General features: G+C 36.5%; 1 protein-coding gene across 1 annotated transcript in view; it reads left to right on the top strand.

The window, feature by feature from the left end:
* Positions 1-17,408, top strand: part of LOC111515981 (fatty acyl-CoA reductase wat) — an 82,550-nt gene extending 65,142 nt beyond the window's left edge. Inside the window, exons 5-8 of the mRNA XM_074178158.1 lie at positions 3,610-3,802; positions 5,493-5,738; positions 14,884-15,141; positions 16,957-17,408. Of these exons, the coding sequence (XP_074034259.1) occupies positions 3,610-3,802; positions 5,493-5,738; positions 14,884-15,141; positions 16,957-17,059 (800 nt within the window). The 3' untranslated portion in view covers positions 17,060-17,408. The remainder of the gene's footprint in view (positions 1-3,609; positions 3,803-5,492; positions 5,739-14,883; positions 15,142-16,956) is intronic.
* The last annotated feature ends 775 nt before the right edge of the window (positions 17,409-18,183 follow it).

Genomic DNA, 18,183 nt, shown 5'->3' with positions numbered 1-18,183 from the left:
CATTGAATATTTTAGTTACTTCTCTTTCACTCCGGTAATCATCACCGGAAAGACGTATAATTTCGATTTTTTCTTGAATTGACAATTGAGCCATTATCTGTTTTTATTTTGAAACACAAATTATTCAGTTCACTAATGGTGCGTAACAAAATGACAATTTAACAAAATGACAATTCATGCGCAAAGAAATAGATGAGAAACTGTAAGTCACAGCTAACTTGTTCATTTCATTAATGCATTCTGAATAACAGGCAGTTAAAATTGCAAATCTCATTTTTTGCTATTCAACAAAAGGAAGAAATCACAACTGACGTTACCTACTGGAATGATAATAATTATTATCCATTGCATATTTTTTTCGTTATAATTTCTATTGGGAGTACATTAGACTTGTCTTATATTGTTGAAATTGTTTTCATGAAGATTAACCAGGAGTTCTCTCCTGATTGTACTTGTTTATGTATCCACTCCACTTCGAGAAATACCTATAGACTATTTTTACCATCATGATTTTCACATGTTATAATTGTACGACATTGCAATAATCACCCCAATAATTTTTTCAATAATCAACAGTGGTGTAGTAAGAACGTTGTTAAAATTTCATTTTACAACATATTTTTCAAATTTCATTCCCTTATAACTTTTTTATTACTGAACAGATTTCGATGAAACTGTGACCAGTGATATTTCAAGACATCCTGAATACAGTGGTGTATTCTGAATTTTCATAAAATTCCTGAACATGAATTGGTGGGTTGATTAAACGGCATATTTTTCAAATTTCATTCCTTTATAACTTTTTTATTGATTGACGCATTTCAACGTAATTTACATGTTACCCATTTGAAAATGTCACAAATCCAGTGGTGTAGTCAGAGTTTTTCTAAAAAAATCGCTAGTAATTTTTTTAGATTTTTGACCTTGAAAAATAAGATTAGTTGGCTCTGGAAATTGAGATTTATTCATGATATTTGGTGTCCTAATAGACTTTTTGAATATCTACCTAACAAAAAAAACATTCCAATCGGTTGAAAAATGTAAGTTTTATAAGGGTGCTTCCATCTTAAATGGGTCACACTGTATATATATATATATATATATATATATATATATATATATATATATATATATATATAATTTCATGTATTTTTGATGTGACATATGTGGTTCATGATATCACTATTCGTTTTTATGAATGGATATCGAATCAGAGTTATTTCAGGGGGTTATATTTTGAAATGTGTTGTCTCAGCTTGACGGGGGCTGGTAGTCACATGTGACAACCAACACCATATATGTGTGTTTGAAAGTGGTTGACAATGTTTCGTGGTGCATTTCATCAGTTCGGACTTCTATTCTCTGATATGATATAAATTGATTCGAAATTCCTGAAACAATCTGTAAAAAAGATTTGCTGAAAAATGACAATTTTGTCAATCAAAAACTGAAATTACAATATAATAACATACAAGCAACAACCAAAATAATAAAAAAAAATTGAACTAATAACACGAGCTGAAATATTAAAAAACATTATTAACAAGAAACGAAAATTAAAAATAATATTGTTAATATTTTTTTTATTTTCAGCTCGGGTTGATAGTTCAATTATTTTCATTTTTTTGGTTGTTTCTTGTATGTTACTTCATTGTAATTTCAGTTTTTTCATCAATAACATTGTTATTTTACAGCTGATCTTATTGATTTTTTACAGATTCTTTCAAGGATTTCTAATCAGTTTATATCATATTAGACAATGGAAGTCATGACATCGTATGAGAAAGTCTAATCGACTAGTATTGCACGCAGTGATACTGCGTGCTGCAAAAGAAGTGATCTTGGGATAAACTGTTATCGCACTCTGACATGGTTTCGTAAAAAATTCAAAGTCAAAGAGATAAACAACACGGTGTGATCAATACTATCAACAAAAATTGGTTATCAAAGGTATAGGCAAATCTTCACCGACGAATAGAAGACAGAATTTGAAAGATACATACTTATGGCTTCAAGTGTTTATTTCGGTTCGACTCACAAGGATATTCCAAAAACTTTCACCATAATTGTGATTTCGAAATTTCACTGAATTTTATACTGACTAAATATAATTTCGCTGGATGAGTATTTTTAATTTACAAGCACTGCGGCCTGATGTAAATTTTTGGTATTTTAGTGACCAGAAGGAAGTCATTTATTTGTAGCAAATATGTTTTTCCTTCAAATGAAACACTTTTTTCTTATTTTGGATATAATTTATTTCGTATATTATTCCACTCCCGATGAAAATATTCATTTGAATGTTTTTTCATATCCCCCAACTATCTATGTGACTACTTGCCCCAGATACTGTGACAACCATCCCCGGCCCGGGGTTAAAAGTCACAGTTTTCCTTTTTCACATAACAATTGTTATATTCCTCTATGGATATTATTTGGGAAAACAGAATATTTTTTCAAACGAGTATAAAAAAACTATCTATTGATAAAAAAAATATCATTGATAATTCATAAGAAGGGACACTAAAGATGCAAAAGTTGCTTGGTCTGACCTTCACACTTGTGATCCAGTAGGTCAATCATAGTAACATCATAAGTTATGTTCTGCAACTGCACCATGCTCAAAGTCTCACTGTCACATCAGGTCCAACTTCTCAGTGAAGCCAGTTCAGAATGAGCTTCGGGTCTAGCCTCTCCAAATCTCATCTCATCTCCAAATAAGTTCTGCGATCACTGTACAAATGTTCGTTACTAGATTTCATTTGTATATCACTGTACGCTTACTTTCAGCTGCTAATTTGTTATTTGTATATTGACGAACGTTTGCCTTCCACCGAATGAATCTATATCGCTTCTCCTACTTTGCATTGATATAGGAGCATACTATTAATTCATCAAACCTCTTCTGAGAATAACGTGAGATCTTTATCGTTTCTAACAGTCCAATTGCAAGTTTACCCTCTCCAACTACATTTCTATTTTTTCGAAATCAATTTCCAGTAACCTATATCTCTTCGTTCTCTACCATGTCGATAACAGCCGAAATACCAATTTATTCTATAGATTATTTGTAAGTTCAAAAATCGCTCCCATACACTGAATCTGAGTTGGTTTAGTTATACTTGCTTATATTACTCTTGTCCATATAATATTGCCACTGGCAATATTCACGATCCACGATCATCCTGATTCCGAAATGATATGTTATTACTTCAATTCTTAACAAAATTCTGAGCACCTGAAAAAGTCCAAGAATATAAACATTGAACAACTGAAAAGTTTGGTGGAAAAAGTATCTCATATGGAAATGGAAGTTCAAATATCAGATATTTCGATGGGAGCTCTGCCAAGAAACAGTATTGGTAAAATAAAAAAGGAAATGAATTCACAGAACTAATTTGGAATATTGAATTCATGAGTTCCCAATGAGGAGACAATCTTTTTTCTTTCTACTGCTGCTAAGATATATACTTTCATTCAACTATGAAATCCTAGCTAGTTTAATTTCACTCATAATTTCTGAATCTAAAAAGTTATTGAACATATGAAATTCCAGTAAACTCTTTCATTTTGAATCTTGTTTTGATAAGATTTTTTTTGTTATTTTAGTTACTCCGACAGCAATAGAACCAATTTCAGGATGGTCAGACAACCTTTATGGGCCTCTAGGTATTCTACTTTCAGCACATTGTGGTATACTGAGAGTGATTCGTGGAGATTATAATCTAAAATCGCATACGGTACCTGGAGATATGTGTATTAATGCTCTTCTCTGTTTTGCCTGGGATCTAGATAGAAAATGGTTTGTTTATTCAATAAATTGATGGATGTAGCCGTTACTATGTGGTAGGAGATTATGATGAAAAGAGAAATGAAAATTTCTATGTTTTTTACCACTTTTATTTGTAACTAACGTTACGTTGAAAATGTCCATATAGGACGAAACTGCAGTAACGTTAGTTACAAATAAAAGTGGTAAAAAACATAGAAATTTTCATTTCTCTTTTCATTTGTTTATTCATCTTGACAACTGTTACGTATATTCTGTAGAAAAATAATTCCAGCTGGTACCTGATGAGATATGTCAATATTGAATATTTTACTTTCAAAGTTACTGGTCTAGTGATCCTTATGACAAATAAGGGATGAGTTATTATCGTGAAAATTTCGGTGCTTTATTCATTAAATTGTTGTGTTCCACAAGTGGTCTAGAATGAATTTCAAATATATTAGTGGGTGAACAAATTTTTCGAAACAAGCTTCGACACAGTTACATTTCACAATTCCTGTGATATGAAATCTTGATTTTTTTTCAAAAATGTTTTTCATCGTCATTTCATTTTCATTGACAATAATTTTAATTGTAATTCTCTTATAGCGTTATACCAATTGAATATTGACATGAAAAATATTTCTATATATCTCAAATAAAATTCGTATAATTTTGTCACTGCATATAAGATAACATTGTTTTGGGGTTTATTATACACGGAAGAGGAATGAAATACTCTGAAAGAATTCCGATTTTCAATTTTGGAATATCATTGACTTTAGGTCGATGATGATCACTATCTTGCACTGACGAGTGGCTAATGAGCCCGAAACCGGTCTGCAAGTGTGCCCGTTCCAAAATTGAGGGTCGACTCTTTCAGTTGTATTGCCAATTGCATATGCAGGAAATTTTCTGTGAAGATTCCTGCACTGACGCCTGTCGGATATAATCCAACGCCCTTCGTGGTATTAGCCAGGGAAGTAGTTGTTTTCTGATAGGCGTCAGTCCATTAACCCTACTGTGTAGGTATATGGAGACTGGCCTGAATGTTTAAAGTTCATTTGCTTTTGATTTTTCGACTGCCAGTCTTCAAGCATAGCCCACTGACTAAAAAGAAAGTTTTTCTTCCTTATTCAGAGGAATCGAGAAAACTACGGATATGCAGTTGGTTAGTACCTCGTCCACTAGATGAAGTGACATTTTGTGATGTTCGCTCCAACTTCGGAAGAGGAATGAAATACTCTGAAAGAATTCCAATTCTGGAATATCATTGACTTTAGGTCGATGATGGTCACTATCTTCCACTGACGAGTGGCTAATGAGCCCGAAACCGGTCTGCAAGTGTGCCCGTTCCAAAATTGAGGGTCGACTCTTTCAGTTGTATTGCCAATTGCATAGCCAGGGGAGTAGTTGTTTTCTTATAGGCGTCAGTCCATTAAACCTACTGTGTAGGTATATGGAGACTGGCCTGAACGTTTAAAGTTCATTTGCTTTAGATACTATAGTATATCACTTGGTCTCCAGATGATTCTGAGAGTTAGGAGACTATATAACATTTTGTCCAAAAGTCTCCTGTCAATTAGGAGTCAATGGCATTTTTCGATGGTTTCTTTTTGTTTCTATTCATAAATTAACACTGGCCGATAACTTTGACTTTTTGTATATCATAAATATTTGTTCTTTATTCCTTTTTTTTTCAATTCCTGAAAATTCATTCCAGGAAATCTGGGAAAATATCACCACCTGTCATGAACTTTTCTGCCAAAAATACTAAACTGTTAATACCAATGAAACAATACATCAAGTTGGGAATGATCGATTACGCCCCATTTAAAAAAGCTATTTGGTACCAAATGCTGTTCATGATAAAAAACAAATACGTTTATGATTTCATGAAATTTCTGTTGCATACTATACCTGCGTATCTGATTGATGCAATGTTGATTATATCCCTGAGAAAGCCAAGGTGAGAATCATTTTAAACAATAATTAATGTGATTCATATAAAAATTTTGGATTTTCTGCAATATTTCATCAGTATTATTTTAATTTTCATCATGAGCAACTCATCCAGAGAGAAAGAGAGAGAAAGAGTCCGAAAGAGTGAGAGAGAGAATCAACATTCATATAAATCTACAAACTGAGTCAGTATAGTTTAGACATTTGATTCCAGACGCCGTAGAGTGTAAAAGCTTGAAGTGTAACTTGAAGTGCAGTGATACGAATATTATTCAGTGCGACTTAGTGAAAGTGCAGTGTTTTCACACTACCACGAGAGATAGTTTTTTTCAGAACTGCTGTGTGCGAAAGCACACGTTAAAAAGAATTCAATTAAATAAAAAAAAATTACATTTCAGACCTAGTCAACGGCTTCATTGAAAAATGGAGCACGAAAACGAATATCTTAAGGAGGAGATCATCCAGGAGCTGGAGAATGAAAATAGATAATTATGGGCAATAAACAAAAGATACGAGGAAGACATCAACACTATGAAAGAGGTAATAGAGAGCATGAGACGCAGGATAGATAACATCCAAGCAGAAAAGGAAGACAACAAAGACAAGGAAAAGCAGAAGCAGAAGGAAGACAGCAAGGATCAAGGAAAAAACATTCCTGAACAAGGGAATGGTCCCTGAAAGAAGGGAGAAAAATGCAGATCCACGAGCAATCAAGCGGCCAAGAGCCTCAGAGGTAAGCTTCGAAACAGAATCAGAAGACGGTTTCCAACGCGTGGAAACGAAGAAAAGCCGGAAAACGCGAAGACGACTGGAAAGGGATGAAAGAAAGCCACGTGAACATGGAGACAAAGATGTAAACGGTAACCATAGAAACAGGGTTACCAATAACGGAAACACCGACCATAGACGACACACGTGAACAAACAGAGATAACAACGCACAAAACACCAGAAGTTCCAGTATGGCCACAAGTCAGACCAAACAGAAACGAACAAACTCTGCCAAACCCATCGAGTTCGGATTCCAATTCTAACACGAACACAAACCCGATAAACCCTGCAAAACCGCCACCAGTCGTGATGCACGACACCAAAAGGTGGAATGGGGTTTCCATGGAGCTGGAAAAGAAGAGAATATCATACATCAGGGCCAGGCTGACGGAAGATCGCATCTGCACACACACCGATGACGAAGAAAGTTGGCGTAAGTGTACGCGATATATGGAAGACCACCGCCTGGACTTCCACACATACACCTTAAAAAAAAAGAACCGCTACATGCAGAACGTTGAAGAGGCCGACGTGACAGCAGACCTGCAAAGGCAGGGATATACGGTGATAAAATGTCACCGCATGACCTCGCGGAAAACGAGGAAAATTCTCCCTGGTAAAAGTTCCAAAAGACCAGGAAAAAATATACATGCTTTGGACGTGTGTTAACCTGATAGTGCGGGCAGAGCCGTGAAGAATCAATAAAACGATTGTCACCCAATGCCACAGGTACCAATTCTTCGGGCACGCGCAAAGGTGCTGCCACGTGACAGCCCGCTTCGTAAAGTGCGGCGAAGGTCACGACACAAAAGAGTGTCAAAAGACAAAAGACACTCCAGCAAAATGCGCCAACTACCTGGAGGCGCACCCGGCTAGCTACAGGGGATGTAGAATGTTCCCTAAACCTAGGCAAATACCAACAGCAAAAAACAGGCCTCGACAAGCGGAGAGTCAGAGGTCTCGTCAGCAACCAGCCCAAAAAAAACCAGTACCGAAGGCGCAGAAAGCCGGAGGAAACGAGCTGGTCCAAATCCTAGGCAGCCTAACGACTGAGCAGCAGAAGATCGCGCAAGCGGTGTTAGCTGCTTTGATACAAGCACCCGGGCGACAATGATGCCTGCACGAGTCCCGGACAGACCAACAATAGGATAGTGGTACCTGAACGGTTTCACCGAAAGAAAAAATGAGATACTGGACTGCTATCGCGTCTAGACATAGACATCATGGCACTACAGAAGACATGGATGGGAAGCTGAAAGAGCTACCGAATCCCGGGATACAATATATACAGAACAGACAGGCCAGGAGGCGCGGCGCTACTAGTCAAAACCGACTTGGCGTAACACGAAGACAGAAAACCAGACATACAAGAAGCAGTAGCGGTCAGAGTGAAACTGAAACGCTACGAACAGCTGAGGATCTCGTCGGTATACCTGCCTCCGCAGGGCATAAGACTAGAGAGAATCGATATGGCAGAAATGTTTCCAGACGATCACCCAACAGTTACCATAGGCGACTTCAACGCAAAGTCGCGCGACTGGAACTGCAGAAATGCAAATCAAAGGGGCAGACAAATAGCCAGAATACTAGAAGAATTTGAGGATATCGCGGTAATATCATCGGAATTCCCAACATACTACCCGCGAGAAGATCAAGTCCCTGATATAATTTACATCGCACTTGTGCAGAACATCAATACCACGGAGATGGAAGTACTAGACGGAGGTTCGTTAGACCACAACCCCATCCTATCAACAATAGGAAGAGGTGAAGTGGCAACAGACAACCCAACAAAGCGAGTCATCGACTGGATGAGATTCCAGTGCACCATACAAGATGCGATGGGTGAGATACCACACATCGAAATAAGAAAGGATCGTCTGCTGCAGCAGGCGATCATCCAAGCAATGGAAAGAAGCGCACGGAAAGTCCCAGCCACACGCTTCAATTTCCTAGAGCAACTTCCAGCAGAAACGGTAGAATTGATCAGAATATGAAGGCGCCTGAAAAGAAAATAACAAATGACTCACGCACCTATGGAGAAAAGGTGCATGCAGAGAGCCAATAGGATACTGAAAGAAGAGCTGGAAGCTATCCGAGATGAACAATGGACAACCCGTCTGGATGAACTAAATACTGAAGACCAGTCTCCTTGAAGAATGCCGCAAGTTCTCAGAAAGGGACCCCGACAGTCATGTCCGCAAATACACGACGAGCAAGGAATCGTCTAAACTGACCAGGAGGAAGAGGAAGCATTCGCGGATAACTTTGAAAAGCAGTGCAGAGAGAACGACGTCCCATTCACGAACGAGGTAGACGAAACAGAGAGACAGGTGGAAAAACAGCCTTCCATAAGCAAAGTAGCGGAGCGTGTCATCTTGAAGAGACTCGAAGAACAAACCAGAGAGCTAGGAATCATTCCGGATGAACAATTCGGTTTTAGATCAGAACACTCAACAGAGCTTCAAGTCCTGAGGGTAGTAGACTGCGACCGAAGGCTTCAATCTCGGCCAAGGATATAACACCGGATCCATCTTCTTAGACGTCTCCAAGGCGTTCGACAGAGTTTGGCATGACGGACTACTGGCCAAGATGAGCGATTTTGGATACATAAAACCAATGGTAAGACTAATTCAGATTTTCCAGCTGACAGGCGATGCCGGAGACAACAATTCGACTACTGGAAGCAGGAGTCCCACAAGGAGCAGTCCTTTCGCCACACCTCTTCTCCGTATACACAGCGAACGTGCCCAAGCCAGAGACGGCCCTGCTGGCGAGATCCACGAGCCAGACGCATGTCACAAGATACTTGCAGCAAGAGGCAGATAGATTAGAGGAGTGGGCCAACCTGTGGAAGATCAGTATAAACCCTGATAAGAGTCAGACGATACTGTTCACTCGCAGGCTTGAACAACTGGAAGGCAACGTCACCTTCAACGGACAAGAGATTTCGTGGACCGACAAAGCGACATACCTGGGGGTCATCTCAGACAAGAAATTAACATTCCAGTCTCACGTACGGCGGAGAATCGGAATGTCTAGACCCGCCAGGTAATGCCTGACACCTATCATAGGAGGACACAGAAGCAACATGGGGCTGAAAGTAAAGTTGCTGATGATTGAAACCGTTCTCATGCCCATAATACTGTATGCTTGCACTGTCTTGGGCCAGTGCGCACAGACTTACAGGAAGAGGATACAATCGTTTATGAACGCGAACGATATATATATATATATATATATATATATATATATATATATATATATATATATGTCTCTGTATATATATATATATATATATATATATATATATATATATATATATATATATATATATATATATACACAGAGACATAGACCTGGACACGCAATATGTGGACGTGTACATGAGAGAACACGCAGATCGCACAACAACCCAGCGCCACGCGATCTACACGATGCGTTGAATATGGATGACCCCAGGATCCGAGAAAGGGACAAACATCCAAGGCCGACAAAACAAAATCAACGACCACCCCCACGAGTCGCCATCAGGCGACTCAGGTAAGCATAAAATTAATCAGATAAACTCTCTTTCAGGTGGGTTCAACGCAGAACAAGTCGAACGCGAACACGATTTACTTTTCCTTAGACTCACTGAGGAATGCTCGACGCTAAACACAATAGCCGCCGCGCCGGTTAGTTTTTGGGGGTCCCCATGCAAAAATTCAGAAGGAATAGTCCTGACAAAACAAATAACCTATCAGAAAGTACAAGCACCTAATGGCTGACTTTCGACCAAAAGAGGTCAGATGGCAATCTTGCTGAAGTGTCCATCAGTAAGTTGAAGACCGATTGGAGAGCGGGGGTGGATAGAGTGGAGTATTGGGTTTTCCTCACAAATTAGTTGTGGGGCGAAGCTTTTACTTCAGGGCACTCAACCCGGGAGGGGGCATGGGGGGGTATACTTCAGACCAAATTTTTGTGATGGGTACAGAAAATGAACAGATAGTCCAGAGCAACTGAATCACTCGTTTGAAAAATCCCAGTTGTTCGCAAACTGAAAATTCAATAGAAACCAAAAAAACTGAATCCAGAACCCGCCAAACTCTGATAACGAAATCATTATATCAGGTTTACAATGCCAAGACGAGTGATATTTTCATTGAAACACGTATATTCAACGAAGTAATAGAAATAATTGAAAAAATATTTTAAAGTGGGAGTTCTACTAGACAGTTCACAAAACCGCGACACGTGTTGCGCTATATAATATTCGGGCGTCACAATACAGTATTGAGATCTGTTATTGTCGTTGCGAAAAAATAATCCAATATCAAACAGTCTACCGTTTTTCAATATCCCGGGCAGAGCTATTTGAACAAAAAAATGTGAATGGAAGGTTATCTCTGAAAGTTTATCTGAGAATATACGGCAGCTGAACTATTTCGAATTTCGAAACATTAGGAATTTACCAATATCAACATATATTTTCATGTTATTATTTTTTGAAATCCTGCAAATGACATGTTGATTTCTGGAAAGTAACTTATTTGACATTTTCGTGACATTAATGGAAAACATTTGAAAATTTCTCAACACAATACCTACTTCAAACTGTAATATCTCAGAAAAAAATTATTCAATTCAATTGAAATAAGCGCTAATCGAATAAGTTCACTTTAACTCACGTAACATACGTCGACTAAATACATCAGCATGAAAATATTGTGATCCAGATTCGATGAAGTCGACGAAGGCCGTTTCTGCCTGCCCCTGATTAGCCTGATTGGCCTGGCCTTTCCCGGTGGGAAAGTTATCCAACTGCTTGAAAAGATGGTTATCGGTTGGTGAGAGTTCTGAGGAATATGGTGAATGAAGCAAAACTTCGACACCTAATTTGTTCGATTTTCTGACGGAGATTTTTGGAACGGGAGTTGACACGTTCGACAAATCCACAGTTTGGCCGATATTTGATGAGAACCAATAACGTATTCAAGAAACGCAATACGTGTTTTGCTATAAAATACCTTCTTTGGATGTGTCTATACTGTAAAGACACGCTATACTGTATAGCAAAATACGTGTTGCGTGTTTCTAAAACTGCTTGGTGAAAATCTCACAATGAAATGTTTCTTGTATACGGACTTTCTCTGCTGAACAGTGCTGTTGACAAAATTTTCGGTACATTTCGTCAATTTTCTCACAATAGGACTCTGCTGTGATGGTTTGGCCCGATTACAGAAGTTATAGTGAAATACACCAGTCGCTAACTACCATACTGTACCCATGGTCTTTTTTGTCGGGTTTTCGTTTCTAAAAAGTGTCTAGGTGACTCGTCAGTGTCCAACCACTGTCCTGAATGTCCTTTGTTGTCATAAAGGATCCAATTTACACGTGACTATCCGATCCAATAGAGGAACATTTTGGTTGCACGAATGCAAGGAAGAATAGGCCTCGGAAAGTCACAATTTTTGTCGATCGCTCAAATCGTGGAGTAATATGTTTTTGAGGTTTCGAGGTTTTTTGACCTCACCAATATGTTTGGAACCATCCAAAACAGCATGGGATCTCACTTCCAGTTTTTCCGCTATCCTACGCACTATTGCGTGATGAATCGGTCTTCACTAGGATTCTCAAATCCTCGTCCTGGATAACTGTAGGTCGACCACTTCGGGGCTCACCTTTCAAGATGAAATTTTAGGAATGGAATTTCTCAAACCAATTTCGAATAGTGTGTTAAATAACACTGTCATTGCAAGATACTTGGTTGATTTATTGGGGTGTTTTGGCAATGCTTTGGTGCTGACAGAACTTTTTATGCTGCAAATATAGACAACGTCAACGTATAGATGAGCATCGACAAGGATGACTTCTGTTTCAAGCTCAGCCACCAAGCAGAGCACATGAGTGCAATTTATCAGTGAAGTGTTTACCAGTTTACCTCAGATAACGGTTTACTTCAGATAACATCGTACTTGTTGACTGGTACAAAAAACCTCTCAGTTTGGTAGATACATGGATAACTGCACCCACCATAGATAATCAATCGAAGTCAACCTATTCATGCTAATGAAACCACGCCTATTGGGAATTTCTGACTCTTCCTTTCATCAAAATACTTTGAAATCCGCCTGAAAAATTTCTATAAAATTCATACCCTAACACCATGTTGAACTAAATATTGTTAGAAACGTCTTCTACTGACATGAATTTCATCAATTTTCGAAACCATAATAATAATTAGTTACGAATAATTGATAACTTTTAACAGGTGATGATCGACTATATTGCCAAACATGAGCCAAATTAACTGACTGTTATAAAAAAACAAGTATAGCTGAGGCAACCGTCAATCTAATACTAACACTGATGATCTTCAAACATGACTCAACCCCTGACTGAAACACCAAACTCTTACGAAGGTTCGCAATAGATGAACACTTAACTTTATAATCTCCATGCAGTCATTGTTCACTGTGGATCTGGCGTTGAATCGGATCATCATTACGCCTTGGTCAAAGACGAAACGGACTGGTTTGAGTTTGACGATAGTCGTGTTTTGGCGATGTATTGAATTTATGAGAGCCTCTGGAAACACCGTACATTTTGTTTCATTAGAGAGGACATTGGCAAATCAAGATCTTCAGATAATGTGGTGCTGCAGGTTTTTCTGGATTTTCTTGCAGCTGAAAAAGCAAATGCGCCACTGGAACGCTATTTAATTTTTGTTAATGTTTTATAATTTCATGATTTGTATTTTGGAAGTATCATCTAATAATAACAATGAACTTGAATCTTTCAATACATTTTTCAATTCATCACCTTTCATTACTAAAATCACACTCAAAATTCCACAAATTTTCAAAAATATTGTTTACTTGAAAATCGCATATAGAACTACCCTCACAATCAGTTCATTTCCTTTGAACATTGAGAATGAAGTAATAATAATAATAAACGACTTTATTCATCATAAGATATAAAGGATTTCTAATTTGTATTTATGTTCATCGAAGATAACCTAATGACGAATGGGCGGAGTGTCAGATAAAGCTGTTTTTCAACTCGACCAATAGAAAATGATGATTTCTCGTTCTAGTTGCCATATTTTCGAAAGACCATAAATTTCCACCTTGAAGTGATTGTAGACTACATCCTGAGATATATGCACTCAGTGAAGATGTCTACAGAGGGCCATGCAATGGACTTCAGTTCTCATGAAATTCTTGCAAAAAAATGCCTCGAAAAGATCATCTTTGGAAATGTCATTAAATTCGCGATCACAAAATTGCCTTAATAAATGTAAATTATTTGAGTGAAATTTATTCATAAATATTCCTGATAAATGAAAATTGGGACATTCTTGATATTATCTCATTTGCAGTTTTTTTAATAACTTCTTCCTTCGATTATTTTCATATGAAAATGAAGAAAATACAAATATTACAAAATTATTTCATTCCCATAAATCATTCATTTGGGACCTCGGCAACTGTAATGACTTCAAGCTCCAGAGGCCTAGCCCAAATTGATCTCTTCTTCCAAATTCTCAAATGACAACTGTTCTGTTTCTGTTTCTAACATAATAAAAACGTTTTTCATTAATATTACTGGAGTTTTTTCGCAACACCAAACCGTTATTTCAAGGGAAAAGTCAAACAAAACAGTTTGATCTTCCTTTTGAATATGATCACTTGGTGATCGAAGATCCAAAAAAAACAGTTTGATCTTCCTCTTGTAAATGGTCACTTGGTGATCGAAACACGTGTCATAGTGTTGAAATAACGGTTTGGTGTTGGGAAAAATCCCAAGTAATATTCATTACTACACCAAAGGTTCCAAACAGTGCATCACAAGTACATTTTTTATGTAAAAATTTAAATATCAGATCATATCATTGCAATAAATATTGTGACTTCTACATCATTTTTGGAGCATCTTGTCTTTTTTAAGAATTTACTCACTATTTTGTGTGTTTTACATTTTTGCGGAAAATTTTCAACACTTTATATTCCAACAACTTTCCACTAATCTCACTGATATTGTAAGTATTACCAGTTGTATCAATTATTTCCACACTTTTTTTTTATCCGAATTATCAACTTGTAGCTCCCTGATGATGACAGAAACCTTTGTCAAAACATTGGAATAATGATGATTTTATAATAATACATTTGTGGATGTTTTCTGTATGTCTCTTTCTGTATCTCTCTCGTTTCTCTTTCCGTCTTCTGTTCCTCAAGTTGCCTTTCCCCTTTCACGCCCATTTCCTCTCACAATCTTTCTTCATTTTCAGAAACTCTATATTTGTCAATCTGATTTTGCAAATTTTTTCATAATGATACTGACCATTCCAAATGTATTTCCGAACAAAAAATTCTCTCATAATTTCTTTTACAGAATGAAGAAGATTTACTCGCAAGTTGACAAAACTTCTAACGTCTTACAATATTTCCTTTTGAGAGAGTGGGGCATAGATAATGACAATGTGAAAGAGTTATGGAGTAAACTGAGTACTGAAGATAGAATAGTATTCAACTTTGATATCGATTCCATTGATATTGAAAATTACTTCAGAAACATGGCAATTTGCTTGAAAAAATTCATTCTGAAAGAAGATATAACTAAACTGGATCTACACAGAAAACGACATGATAGGTGAATATTCCAGAATAGGATATTGTTATTTTAATTTTTCGTTTCATTGAAAGGAAAAACTTTTGTGTTGTTGAGTTTTTCGTAAGTTAATTCAATATAAGAAATCGAAACATTTCAAGAAATCCAAACACTCATAATGTCTCACTCATTTACACAACACTACTCGCCATCAGAAAAAAAGTTACTTGTCAATTAGCCTATACTTATGTTCTCTAGAATTTGCCAGAAATATCAAACATCTATTCGTCCTATCGTTTGCGAAATGTGATCTTGAATTTAAAAATCGTTCAAAGAAATCTTAGCAATATTTATGTAATAATATATTGGGCGACTTCAAACGTCCAGAAGTTGCACATTTCATATTATGGGATGTTTTTGAATCTGAAAACAAAATTCGTTTGGCAGTAACGAATGACCTCATCTCTTCAGGAGACAACTTGAGCTGTGCAACATGAACATTTTCTCACAACAATACCACTTTCATTGTCATTCATTGCTGGGATACGTTTCGTTTGACAGTTCGAAATTTTAAATTTGAATGACAGCTATTTTGAGACTGGGAGTTATCAAATTTCAAAATTTGTATCATCGTCGTATCATCATCTAATAATTTCGAGAATTCGATTGGTTTTAACTGGGGACTTTTAACTTTCGAAGCATGTTGTGTACAAAATAATTTGATTTAAAGAGGTGGATGACTCATTGAATAAATTCTTCAACAAAATAGGATTATGTAAATAATCTTGCCCTTCTATAAATCCTTCCGTTGTAACAGAATTCCTAACTTCTTTGAAAACCAACGAACATGTCAACTGAATTCTCTTTCATTTGTAAGAAATTTTCAATATTATTTAATTTGACAGGAATATCCTAATGTATTTTGCAGTGAATGTATGATTTTATTTACATTTTGTGACATTATAAGAAGAGAACGAACTACTTTTCTAGCATCACCTTTCAGCCACATCACTAATCTTATTTAGTTTTCTTTGTCAGAATAACTACAAAACGCATTTGAAGTTGATGAATAAAATAAGACCAATCAGCAGGATTGCCGTCGAACATAGGCAGTTTCTTGAAATCTTGGTGATATTACTTCTTCAGTGATATGATTTTGACCAATTATCACTCACCTCTGGTTTCACAACTTCAGTTAGATAATTTAATTTTCGTCGTTAATACCCAATATGTATTTTCATGGAAGTCGACCTTGTATTCTGCGTACAGCTTTTTGGCCTATCAGTTTCAGGATTGATTGTTGATTCATTACATCTTGCTCTTTCTTTAAAACTTTTTTTTCTTGAGCTCATTACTGCTCTTCGAATCTGCTTAACTGCTTCTACTGTTGGTTTCTTCAGTATAGTTTGTATATAGAAAATTATCATCAGAACGAGCGTCTTTGAGAGTCAACTTTTTATTTAATCTACCACTGTGTCTGACATGAGACTTTGACAGTACATTCATTTTTACCTTGATATTTGTTTATCCTCAGTACTAGTACTTGATGATGACTATGTGTTGTACTTTAATCAGAATTGTGCTTTATTGATACAGGAATTTGAAAAACCAAAAAAAAAATATTTTTTGAGAATCATTGACTTTCTGTCAGTCATAATTTTTTTTTTATTTTTGACAACGTTAACTTTGATATGTCAGTGAATATGTCACAACAAATACAGGATGGTATGAATGAAATATCAACCAATCAACTGAAAGTCAACATTCAGAGTGAAATTAAATAGATAACTGTATCCATGATTAATATCTGGATTCCCAGAAATATTATTGACTTAATGGTTTTGTTTTTTTTTTCAGATTGAAAATTCTGCACTACACTCTGAAATATTCGTTGACAGGGCTAGCAATGTATTCAATATTTAGAGCCGTTACCAGAGTATCTAATCGATATAAGAAGTGATTTCACCCACTGTTGTCACCTCAATACTTCACCTTTCTGCTTCATGTCAATAAGAGGGCGATGAAACGAAATAATTTTGAATGTTATAATTATATAATGCATTGAATAATATAGTTGTTGGTAATTGTCGTACTTGTGTTGTTGAAAAGTGGATATTTCTTTTCGAATCAACAATGGAGTATAACTTTGTTTCTCATTCATACAAAAGAGTGGCATCCAAATATTGACTGAAACGTTATATTTGTGTATTTTTGACATTACTTATGACCCAATTCTAGATGAGTTACCAAAATGAATGAATTTTGTACTGTAATCATTTTTGGAATACATCTATATATTTTAAATGATTAAAGAGATTTTGAAATTGACTATTTTATCCTTATTTGGCAACAAGTCCTTTGGGATGTTATGCAAGGGTCTACAATTATTGAACTCAACATAATTTGCTAGAAAATGTTTAACAAACAGTTGTTTGTTGCCGTCTCCACCTATGCGTGTTGAAATATGTATATTTAAGTATGCTTGTATCAGCATAAGTTATGATTAATTGAAAACGTTTATTGGTAGTTATTGTTCTCGCTGGATTGAGGTCGAGTTTTATAAGCATTTCGTAGATACCCATTCCTAATAGTGTTGGTATTCAACTTCATCAGAACATGTGCTAAAAAAAACCCAACGATTTAATTGAATCATTCAATAGGACCTGAATGAAATATATAATTTGTATCTGCTAGGTACAAATACACCTCTTGAATGCATTTGAAAATTTGAGTACAAAATATCACATTTTCATTAACAATTAATTGAACTAGTTATTGCAAAACTGAATATTCATAAAAACGCGTGCGATCGCTGCTAGTCATACAGTGCTATGGGGAGAGGCGAGGCCTTCTACACGATATTTATAAGCACGCGCCAAAAGAAAGCGGAAGCATTTGCTGACAATTGCGGAAGGCAATGTAGAGAGAACGACGTCCCGATCACGGACGAAGTAGAAGAAAATGAGACACAGGTGGAAAGTGGAAAGTCATCTTGAGTTCAATCGGGATGGAGCCCAGCTCCCTTACCCTTTCGGATGATTTTTGTCGAAGAAAGACAAATGAGTTCATGACTGAGGAGATGAC

This window comes from Leptinotarsa decemlineata, unplaced genomic scaffold (assembly GCF_025532065.1).
Source record: "Leptinotarsa decemlineata unplaced genomic scaffold, Ldec_3_MD MMD2_tig00003557_RagTag_RagTag, whole genome shotgun sequence".
Taxonomy (NCBI): Eukaryota; Metazoa; Arthropoda; class Insecta; order Coleoptera; family Chrysomelidae; genus Leptinotarsa; species Leptinotarsa decemlineata.
Note: the sequence above shows the minus strand (reverse complement) of the source record. Positions and strands in the feature narration are given on the sequence as shown.